This window comes from Rhagoletis zephyria, unplaced genomic scaffold (assembly GCF_001687245.7).
Source record: "Rhagoletis zephyria isolate East Lansing unplaced genomic scaffold, Rhagoletis_zephyria_1.1 Rzeph_scaffold_00363, whole genome shotgun sequence".
In the NCBI taxonomy this organism is placed as follows: domain Eukaryota; kingdom Metazoa; phylum Arthropoda; class Insecta; order Diptera; family Tephritidae; genus Rhagoletis; species Rhagoletis zephyria.
This window is the reverse complement of record NW_016157447.1, coordinates 234178-246223: the sequence shown is the minus strand read 5'-3', so window position 1 is coordinate 246223 and position 12046 is coordinate 234178. Positions and strand designations below refer to the sequence as shown.

Sequence of the window (12046 nt, the reverse complement as noted above, 5' to 3'; positions counted from 1 at the left end):
CTACGTTTCAAATAAACATGGCAAATGCGAAACAAATCAGAAATTTTCTGCTTACATATTCAGTATATATAATAAAAAGCAGCCAAATCGGCCTATTAATAAGTTAGGTATAGGACTTTTAATTTTTTTTGCGCGGTAGACTTCACTGGATTCGCCCATATGCGGCATATCGCTAGCTTAGAGTGAAAAGTTGCTAAGTCCACTTTTTATGAAAACTCATATTTCGGTACAGGAGGCTAGATAAATTAAAAATGCATTGTTCTGAAAAGGATAAGGGTGCTTGTTTTATTAATTCTCGTTTATATTCAATGAAAGTAAAATTTTCTATGTCCAAAAGAAGCGCCGAAAATCCGATAAGCTCAAAATAGTACGAAATCTTTTAATAAATATCGAATCCCTCTGATTCATATGGAGTTTTGTTCTGCTTTAAACAGCCAAAATGTTGTATCAAAGATTTTCGTAATACTTGAAGAAAATGACCATAAGAAACTTTTTTCCTCTCCTGTAAAGTTTTTAAAATGGGGCTTAGCAACTTTTCACTCTAAGCTACCAATATGATTTTTTGGCTCGAAAAATTTCAAAAGCATTAGAAAAAAAATGTGACACGAAGGGAATAAGAAAGATGCGATAACCAATAAATTTCAAAAGTAAATGATTAATGAGTTCAGTAAATCTTCATAAAATAAAGTACAAGTATATACATATCTTTTAAATGCTCGCGTTATTTGAATATTTCGGTCCAGCGAGTTCTTTCTCATCTTGGTCATTTTTCCACTGTCATACCGTGATGCTTGCATATGTATGTACATAGTTTACATAAGTTAGTAATCTATAAAGCTCGAGTTAGTGTAAAATCAAAGTAACGTAATTTAAAACCAACTTCTTATCAGTAGATGTATATGCGAAAAAAGTATAAAGCAGTTTTTCAAAACGAAAGTTTTAACTTCTAGAGTTCTTACGAAAGTTAAATCAAGCTTGGTTATGCTTCATTTATTACCCCTCAAGTTTATATAAATTCTCGAAATGGCTCATCATAATTATTGTTGTTGTCATTCGCATCGAAACCATTGTTGAGTAATATTGGCGCTGCATTCGATTGTTGCAACATCAATTGATTGTGGTTCGACTGCATAAGATGTTGCGACAATTGTGGCTGCAAGTGGCTGAGACTTTGGTTCTGTATCTGTATGGTGGTGGTGGCGGTCGTTAGGCGAGGTGGCTGATTTGCACCATCTGCTGCGGCTAAGGCACAGTCATAAGAGTTTGTGCCGTTGGTAAGGACCTCGTCATAGCAGGAACCGCCACCGCCAGAGCTGCCACCACTGCCTCCGCCACCATTTAAACTCAATATGCCAACACCAATGCCAACACCAAGTCCAACATCGTTCAAACCAAGTCCACCATTGGTAGTCATTTCGCTGGTGGTAGCTCCATTCAATATAACGCCATTCAACTCCAGTGATGGCTCCTCATTACGTTTCGAAAGAATTATATGCGTCAAGTTGATAATATAGTTTTTGGCCAAGGTAAGTGTTTCTATTTTAGAAAGACGCCGTTCCATTTCCACGTGGGGAATGACTTCACGCAGGGACTGAAATATAAAATATTTGTAAACATGAACATTAGGGAGGGTCGATTCTTTTTTTTACTAAATCGGAACCATAGGTTGGAAATGAGTTTCGAGCCTGATCATTTTTAAGTGAAAAAATTATATTTGCACAAAATAAATTTGTTTCACCTTTTCTTACAACTTTTGCATTTAAAATGTCTGTATTTGTGTATTCATCCAATAGTATTTTTGCAATTTTTCCGTTTAAAATTCTTTTTACTGTCAATGCAAGACTGTTTTGTTCAACAAATCAAACACTGTGGATGTGCACACCTGTCTGGTTATCAGGTTATGTGGTTATTATTTATTGAGTTTAATTTTAAGCAGATAACCTGATAACCAGGCAAGTGTGAACAACCTCACTGTAATGTAAAATTATAGTTTTGGATTTGAGTGAATGAACATTTGTTTAAATCATTTATAAAAAGTAAATAAGTACGTGTATACACCAATGGTGGGCAAACGCGGCTCTTTGAGCCAAATGCGGCCCTTTGCTTATCACAGTGCGGCTCTTTTTACTTTCTCTTTTCTTCGAACATTTTGGCTCTTTTTACTTTTTAAACTATATATTGTGTTGTTTTTTTATTTAATTCTTTTTATATACACATACGAAAATTGAGATCGGAACATGAACCGCAATTGCAGAATGAAAATTGCCTTTCTGACTTAATGTTCTTTACCGATATGATGGAACATTTGCTAAACTGGAATTTGTCTCTACAAGGAAAGAATAAAAATGTTTGATTTGTCGCAAATTATTTTAAGTTTTGAAGCTAAACTATTTCGTTTTATACATGATCTCAAAAAAGAATATTTCATCATTTTCCATGGCTAGAAAAAAATATTACACATGTCAAAGGGGATAAACTGGACCCCATGTCGCAAAACTACATCATTTAAAAGCAGATTTTGAAAAAAGATTTGCCAACTTGAAATTATTTATATGTACGATTGCATACTTCATAAACCCTTTTTATGTAACATAATTGAGGATGAATTTACAATATCCGAAATACTCCTTTTTAAGAAAAGCGAAGAAGAGTTGAAGTTTTTGGAATGAAAAGAAGATAAGACACTGGAAATGCAACACAAAGCTTTGCCATTGCTTGAATTCCGCCAACAAGCATTAGATTTAAAATATACGCCGTTGAAAGCAGCTGCTTGCCGTATATTTTAAATTTTTAGTTCAACGTATAACTGTGAGTTTTTGTACTCTGCAATGAAATTCGTAAAGCCAAAATACCGTTCACAATTGACTAACCAACATGTTCTGTTAACTGTTTCGAACGGCTTTAACTGACGTAAAACCATTTTTTGAAAATTTGGCCAAAGGGATCTTTTGAATTTTCTTTAATATCTATCTTACGTACATTAGGATAATGATAAAATGCTTTTAGCATTTAGAATTTAGATGTGGCTCTTTTCGGCCACGGCCTTGCCCACCCCTGGTATACACTGAACACTAAAAATTCGATATGTAAATCAATTAAAAATGCTATAATCTAAAATATAAGCATTTTGTATCCAATACATATGTACATATGTAGTTACAGCTAGGATTGTTGATATTATATCGATATTGACAATATTTTTTGTTTCTGATACGATATTATCGGCGCGATATAATTGAGGACATTAATATCAGATATCGATAATTTATGCACAAATATCGCCTTGTTACCAGAACAATTGCATGCTTTAGGTTTTTTATATTTATATGGTTAATTTTTTACATCAGTTCAACAAACTTTAATAACCTGCGCAATCGCTTAATATATCGTCACTAGACACGAATAAAGGCGCGAGCTCAAAAGTTGACCGCGAAGAAAGGCGCATAAAAAAAAAACTTCAGCGAAGAAAGACTCTTAACATAGTTGACCGCGAAGAAAGACGCGTTAAATTATTTGACGGCCAAGAAGGACGCGTAAACTTTTTCGCGGTCAACTATGTTTGCGGGTGTAATAGTATGTACATTCCGTTAATAGTTTTTGGGGAATAGTGGCAGTCCTTCGCCAAGTATAAATCTATGATTACGCGTCTTTCTTCGCCGTCAACTAGGTTAGGCGTCTTTCTTCGCCGAAGTTTTTCTTAAGCGCCTTTTTTCGTAAAACTTTTGTATGCGTCTTTTTTCGCCGTCGAAACACTAGCGCGCCTTTATTCGTGTCTAGTGACGATATGTATTAATCAATTTATACAGATCTTTATGTGTATTACAAAATGTGCCCGTACATACATCTATATTTAAAAACATTAATTAAGTTTTTTACCATTAAAATACGAATAGTTAAATTTTTTAATTGTCGGAAGTCTTGAAAGTAAAATTTTTACGTGTAAGAATTTATGTCGGTTAACAGATCTTTCACATTTGGAAAATGTAAAATAAATAATACTGTAAGTTATTCTTCTTTTCTTTGAACTATTATTGAAAAATGATTCTTAAATATCCCTGTGCAATTTCAAATGTTTTTTAGTGCGATACATTGATATATCGATATTTCAAAAACGATATTATTGATATGACGATTTTTTTCAATTTCGCCATTTCTATATATCGAAACGCGATATTTTTGAAAATATCAGCAATCCTAGTTGCAGCAAAAGGTTAAAGCAATTTGAAACTGATAAATAATGAAAAATATAAACTTTTGTGAAAAGTTACATTTTTTTTTAAAACACGCAAGCTAGAAACTCATTTCCGCCGTATGCTTTCTTCTACACTTTCTCTTAAAATTATTTTTAGAGACCGGAAATTCCATACTCATCCTCGAAAAAAAATCTCCCGACCAATTTCCATACGCTATATGTACAAGGCGAATTCATAAAAGGTGATAGCGACAGGTATTCACAATACGCCAAAAATTGGAAAAGACCAGCGAGTAAAGGACACTCACCACCATTCGTCGAGTTCAAAGCTGCTTTCGACAGCACTAAAAGCAGTTGCCTATACGCCGCGATGTGTGAAAAATGACGTTGAGCAATTACCACCAGCTCCGCCAGAATTGGGAAAGATCTCCCCGAGTAGTTTGCTACCAAGCGGGGTTTCAGACAGGGCGACTCCCTTTCATATGATTTCTTTAATCTGATATTGGATCTGATAAGCCGCAGAACTGAACTGCTCAAGCACAATTCTTTACAAGAGGGTACAATTGCTGGCGCATGCGCATCGACATTATCGGTAATAAGAACCGCAAAAGTCTGTTCTGCCTTTCCAAGTTGGATAGGGACGCTAAGCGATTGGGTCTGGTGGTAAACGAGGACAAAACGAAGTATCTCCTGTCAAAAAACAAACGCCAGCGGATCCCCGTCTTGGCGCACACGTCACTGTTGACAGTTATAATTTCAAGAAAGTAGAGAATTTCGTTTACTTGGGAACCAGCATTAATACCGATAATAATGTCAACATCGAAATCCAACGGAGAATCCCTATTTCCAACAAGTGCTACTTTGGACTGAGTAGGCAATTCAGGGGTAAAGTCCTCTCTCGCCGTACAAAAAACACACTCTATAGGGGAATTATCATGCCCGTGTGGGTATATGGCTCAGAAGCATTGAAAGATTTTGCGGAAGATTTATGGACCTTTGCGGCGAGTACCGCAGACGATGGAACGATACTCTGAAAGTATTCAACTCGGAGCCCGCTGGTGGTAGCAGAGGAAGAGAGAAGCCCTAACAGCGATGAAAATAGCTTCGCTTGGTATTTCCAATTGGTGTCAGTTGGCACAGAGGAGAAATGACTGGCCCGCTTTGTTTAACTCGGCCAAAATCGCTTATGCGCAAAATACACCACACAAATATTTGCCCAAGTCCAAATTAGTACAAATAAGATTGTTATTCGACTCCTATTTGTACTAATTGGTATTGGTATAATATTTGTGTGGTTAATTTTGTGCATTAAGCGGCTACAGCATCAAATAATAGTGATGGAGAACTTTCGATGGGGCTCTCGATAGTATCGATGGTGTCATTTTGCCGCCACTATCGAATTTTTCTTAACACTTCTTCAAGGTTTTTGTTATGGAATGTGTTACTGAAATACACGATCTAATTTTGTTTTACACAAGATATTTTTGTGTATAAAAATAATCTTTATGGTTTTTGTAGTTACGAAATGGGTTATTTAAGAATAAGATTTTTTCTTGGCTTATGTTATCTTATATAGTAAAAAAAGAAGCAAAGAAATTTCCAGGCGATGGGATCTGTCATATCACTTGCCAAATTTTTCTTGGACCATAAAAAATGGAATTACATTTGACGATTTACAAAATCTTATGCTCAGTTTCATCAATCAATTTTAAATTTGTCAGGCCGTTATAATTTAAAATAACATAATTTTTTAGGAGATTGTGCTATTTTAAATTTTAAGTTTGATACATTTTAAAATTGATTGGTGAAACCGGGCATTAGTGTTATATCTCAACATATGTAAGATATATTTCGATAGTATCGAATATTTTTTCACTATCAGTATCGAAACAATCGAATGTGTTCACTTCAGCTGCTTCGGTACACCACCTTGTATGTATTCGCCTTGTGTACATACATATGTATATATATACATGTACAGCTTAGTCATCATTACGAAAGGCCCTAATTGGCATATATATATAGGTACATATTTATGAACACTCCTCGTCATTTGAATAGCGCACCCTTTTAATCGATAGTATTTACAGTTTTCCTTTTGTTCATTTAATATTCAGAAATTTTTTGTAAAAATATATCATATTTTACGTGTAAATCCGATTTTATAATTTTATACAAACTAGTGTTCGCCCAGCGGTTGAAATTCAACCGATAAAATTAAGGATAGTTTATGTAAGTTGAATGAGCTAAAATAACATTAGTTGGAATGGGTTAAGTGGAGGGGAGTTTAGCTTAGTACTTGGCATAANTGGTGTGACTTTTGAATTGATTTTTTCGCTCTATTTTAAACTGATTTGAAATTTTAAAAAGTGCCTGCACATCAGCATCAAAATACCTTTCTAATGATATATAACTGTTTATACCTCAGAAGTATAGTTTAGCCGTAAAAGGGGTGTAAAGGAAACATGATTGCCTATTTATATAATAGATTTAAAACAATGTCAACAAAGGGGTGCGCTATCCCAATGAAATGCAGTGCATTTTAAAAAAAATTCTACTATGTAGTTTTGAAGCCCATTTAGTTTATTTAGTACTAGCCTTTACCCGCGGGTTTCACCCCACGTCTTTATACAAATATGAAAAATAATTTATGTAAAGATGTTATATTATTTCTGCTCTAATTTTACTATAGCAGAATACGGAAGGACAGTTATATAGCTTAAGTGTTATGTAACAAAATGTAATAACAACCTCTTGGCACAACAGGTGTTTTTAGTTACATTAAAATATCTCCAATATATTAAATATTTATGTAAGTAATAGTAAATCTTGTTATAGCTGATAAAAAATTGCACGCCTTTGGGATGTGCCACGCCCCTTTTACAGACTCATTTATATATATACCTTGCTAAAAGCACCTGCCATAGATATGTCTGCAAACCAAATTTCAAGTTCATGCGACTTACGGTTCCGAAGTTATAGCTGATTAAATATTTCACGCCAACGGGAGGTGCCACGCCCCTTTTCCAAGTCCGCCCATTTTTATACCCGAGCGCACTTGTGCACAAGGGTATTATAACTTTGTTCACATAACGGTTGTTTGTAACAGGCAAAACGAATCGAGATAGATATAGACAAATGTATACATAAATGATCAGAATGAAAAGAGAAATCGATTAAGCGGTGACTGTCTGTCCGTCCGTCCGTCCGTCCGTCNTTTCTGGCGTAGGACGGATGGTATTGGCCAAATCGGACAATAACCACGCCTACCTCCCATATAACGGTAATTTTCAGAAATTCGAAAACTATTATATATTTTAGTAACTACTGTAGATTATTCACTCAAAATTGATATTTACAATGAGTTTTAGACGAAAAATAAGAATATTGTGAATTTTTGGAAAATGGGCGTAGCCACGCCCACTTATGGTTACATGTGTATATCTTGGTAACCGCTGCACCAATTTCTTCCAAACTTGGCACAATTTTTGCCCTTGATATAGCATACGAAATGACGGAAAAATCGGACAATAACCACGCCTACATCCCATGTAACGGTAATTTAGAGAAATACAAAAACTTCGATAAATCAGTAAATATTAAAGCTAATTTATTCAAAATTTATGCTTGCAACAATTCTTTACCAAGAAATACGTTTAGGATAAAATTTTGGAAAATGGGCGTGGCACCGCCCACTTATGATCACATAAATGTATCTCGGTAACCGTTCTACCAATTTGTACCAAACTCGGTATGGTTATTGTGCTTGCCACATAGAAGCAAACCGTTGAAAATTATTGGAATCGAACTAAATTTACGGGCGCTTTTGATAAAACAGTAAATTTCAGAAATGCTTGAAACTTCAATATTTCGAAATTTAAGGACGCTAATTTACTCAAAATTGATACTCCCCGGCTTACCATGCAGTTGTAGCTTTCGGAAAGGTGAAAAACATATATTTAATACTTGCGCCGGGTATTTAATGTTTGGCTCCGCCCGAACTTAGACTTTCTCTTTTGTTTCCCAGGAGTATGGAATTAATTTCATTTATCTCGACACCAAGTTCTAGTACTCTACCACAAATATTTTAAGAGATATGCAACATGAAAATTTTAGTTAGTATGGGAGATGCGACGCCCCCGTTTCCAGTACTCCCGATTTCTGTCTATGCCTATAACCTTTCCGGGGTAAAACCAAATAAGTTTGAAAAATTTAGTGCGACTCCGTGGCGCAGTTCAAATGTTATAAGGTAATAAACAGACAGACATTCACATTTATATATATTAGGCTGGGTTGATTTTCCATGGGGGAAAATAAAACGCTTTTGACCGTATTGTAATAGTAATATTATGATGTCTTAGGTCTAAGCAGCGTTGCCGAATTGACGATTTCGTCGTCATTTTGACGTTTTTTTAGCTCAATGACGTTTTGACGATTTCCCCCCCGTGATGACGATTTTTTTATTTTAGTTTTTCACCCTAATTACATATATGTATTAGAGGGGTTCATAAAAACACTCTTTTTGGAAATTCATAAACGCTACATCAGAATATTGTTATTTGTGATAAATAAAAAAAGACACGTATTTTTTTATTTTGAAAAAAAGTTTTCTTAGAGGTCAAGGGTTAAAACACGTTTCCAGTGGGTTTGTGGGGTTGCTGATTATGAAGCTGACGTCAGATTTTCAAAATTGAAAATGGGGGATCCAAAATCTTGTTTGAAACTCTTAACCGCCATTTTGAATTTTGAAAATCTGACATCAGATTCATAATCAGCAACCCACTGCAAACGTGTTTTAACCCTTGACAATGTTTAAAACGTTCAGTATCAACGTTTTAATTTTAGTATTTTTTTTTTAATTTGATCGCCATATTGGATCCGCCATTTTGAATTAAAAAGAATTGACTTTATAATCGTAATCGGCGACCACAAAAACTCTCGAGTGCCGGGTGTCGTACACATCCAATCATTTAAAAAAAATGGACCGCCATTTTGGATCCGCCATTTTGAATTTCGAAAAACTGACTTCAGATTCACAATTAGCAACCCCCGAAACCCCCTGGTAACAAGCTCCAACGCACGACAATGCGTAAATCGTTCAGTATCAACGTTTTACTAGTCTCTTTTCGAGAGCATATTTTCGGGCACTAGGCCCATTCTAACTGCCCAAGACAGGTATATAATTAAGGGAATGTTCCCCAATAATACCAGAGTAATTATATGTAAAAACCACATTTTTAGCTTCATTTTAACATGTCAAAAAAATAAAAAATAAATGAGAACATCAGCGTTTTTATAAAAAACCGACCTGCGCGACCTCTAAGAAAACTTTTTTTTTCAAAATAAAAAATACGTGTCTCTTATTTTATCACAAATAACAATAATTTGAGGTAGCGTTTATGAATTTACAAAAAAAAAATTTTTTGAACCACTCTATATGTAAGTATGTATGTAAAAAAAAAATTTTAAGGATAACGTAATCCAAAATCCAACCATGCATTTATCTAGTTTTGTTCTACAACCGTGCTTTCAGTTATATTAAATTTGTTCTAGAATTGTAACAAAATCGTCAATTTGCCCTGCTGACTCTGATTTGAAAGAGACAGAAAAGTAGGAGAGGGAACTTGTTCAGTCAAAATTATCAGTTAATAAATGCTAATGTCACACTAAGGGTCTTCACATCCATTTTGGTAGTTTTGGTAAATTGCTGGTTGACACTCGGTGGTTTATCAACTGTGAACGTCCTTTTCAGTTTTCTTTTGTTAGCCTGGTAAACTATTGGCGATTTCATTTCTACTAAAAATGTTGCCTTCTCATCGCCCTCTTCTGAGTGTTTGTGCGTAGAAGGCAAACGAAATCGGTATCTGTTTATCAACAACGGAGTCGTAGTTTTTTTCTTAAAAAAAAAAAAGTTGTAACGGCGGCGGGCGGATTTGAAATTGAGTAAATACCGAACAGCTGATTGCAGTTTACCAACTACCAGACAAATTTGTAAGCTTCCTTCACGATAATTCGGTAACCGGTACACCGATAATAAAATAATTTTACACAAACAAAATAGGTATATTGGGAAAATTACCGAACACCGAGTACCAAGCTCGCTGTGAAGACCCCTACTTTAAAACTGGATCAAAAGCTTCAAAAACTTCAAACCAGTGGAGTTCAACTATTTAAAAGCAGTTGTGTTTTAAATTGTAATTTTGAACTGTCGTTAACAATGGCAAATCCACTTTTATTAACCCATATGTAATGTGGGTTCCATTTGGTTCTGTAATGTGTGATCTTATATATTCGGCCGTACGCGCAAAACCTAAGCAAATGTGTTTTTGTTTTTAAACTGAAGACCTTTTACTCAATTTAACAACAAGTTAAAGGTATGCATATGACTCATTGCATATGATTTCTTTGTATTTTTCATTTTGTTAAAAAAAATACAATAAACAAAAATTGTACGATTTTTTGACCGAAATGACGATTTTTTTAGGGTAAAGTGACGATTTTCCAGCGAAAGCTTTCGGCAACGCTGGCGACAGCAACAACGGACAAAGACGATAGTGATGAAGGTGGATCACTTTAGGGCGGCCGATTAGCTAGAGCAGCGACGACGTCATTACCATCAGCATTAAAGCTCAGTTAGTCCAGACTTAACTTAATTTAACTTACCGTAAGAAATCATCAATCATTACGTCAACACGTCAACTTAAAGCTTTGGTTTCCTCGAAAAGCGGTGCCGTAATATTACGACCGTATCATACCGAACGCCAATCTTAACGATAATAGCGGTACCGCTTTTATGTAAAGCTAAATGGACGTAACGTAAATTTGCGCTTTTATGTTGTATAGGCATTCATTGCTTTTCACAAAGTTTATTAGGACTTCATCCTCTTCGGCCATCCATGCACTTTCCACTTTATTATTCAAAATTCATAGAAATGTATATTTAATGCTTTTATTTTAGTCAAAAGAATTGTAAACGAATTTTCTAATACACCGCTACAAATATGACGTTGCCAAAAAACGTTGTTGAATAGTTATACACCGTCACTGTTGCCGTCAGAAATATTACGGTGCCTTCAAATTCCATTACGGTGTGTAGTGCCGTCATCTTAGTTGACATCTTGCAATATTTACATGGCAACGTAAAGTTGCGACCGCTTTTTTATGTTATCGCTTTCGAGGAAACCAAAGCTTAAGCCAATAGCGGAAATATTTTGTTTTCGTGTTTTCTTTTTCAGCTGTTTGACAGTTTGCCGCCTAAAATGCCACATCAAAAAAATGCATGCAAAAAACTATGTTTGCGTTCATTTATTTTTGAGAAATTCAAAAACGAAAATCTGGCAAGCCTGATTCTCTCACCGCTCTCAATTTCCGTAAGGCCGTAACTTAAGAATCTAAAACACTGATGGGCACTGCCTTGCCCGCGGGCAAACCTCTTTTAAACTTTCTATACATTTTGTATAGGCGCGAGCAGAGTAAAAGCTTTCTCTGCCCAACACTGATCTAAAACCTGCAGGTTCTTAAATTTCTTACGGTAAGTTAAGTTTTAACTAACCGCCAACACAGTTTTTCATATAACAGATTGTCTAGAATATTAAGTTAAATTAAGTTACGAAAATTAAGTCTAGAGCTTTTACCGACAGAAAAACTCACGTCAGTGACAAGGAGTTCGGTCGANTTCATATAACAGATTGTCTAGAATATTAAGTTAAATTAAGTTACGAAAATTAAGTCTAGAGCTTTTACCGACAGAAAAACTCACGTCAGTGACAAGGAGTTCGGTCGACTTATGTTTATTATTGATACTAAATAGCAGAGCACCCGACGTCGTTCGGGGTAAACAAATCAAAATATAAA

At 35.1% G+C, this 12046-nt stretch overlaps 1 protein-coding gene across 1 annotated transcript in view; it reads right to left on the bottom strand.

The window, feature by feature from the left end:
• Window positions 1-580: 580 nt before the first annotated feature.
• The window catches only part of dimm (basic helix-loop-helix family member dimmed), a 93370-nt gene continuing 81904 nt past the window's right edge, over window positions 581-12046 (bottom strand). Inside the window, exon 4 of the mRNA XM_017610994.1 lies at window positions 581-1591. Coding sequence (XP_017466483.1) covers window positions 1007-1591 — 585 coding nt within the window. The 3' untranslated portion in view covers window positions 581-1006. The remainder of the gene's footprint in view (window positions 1592-12046) is intronic.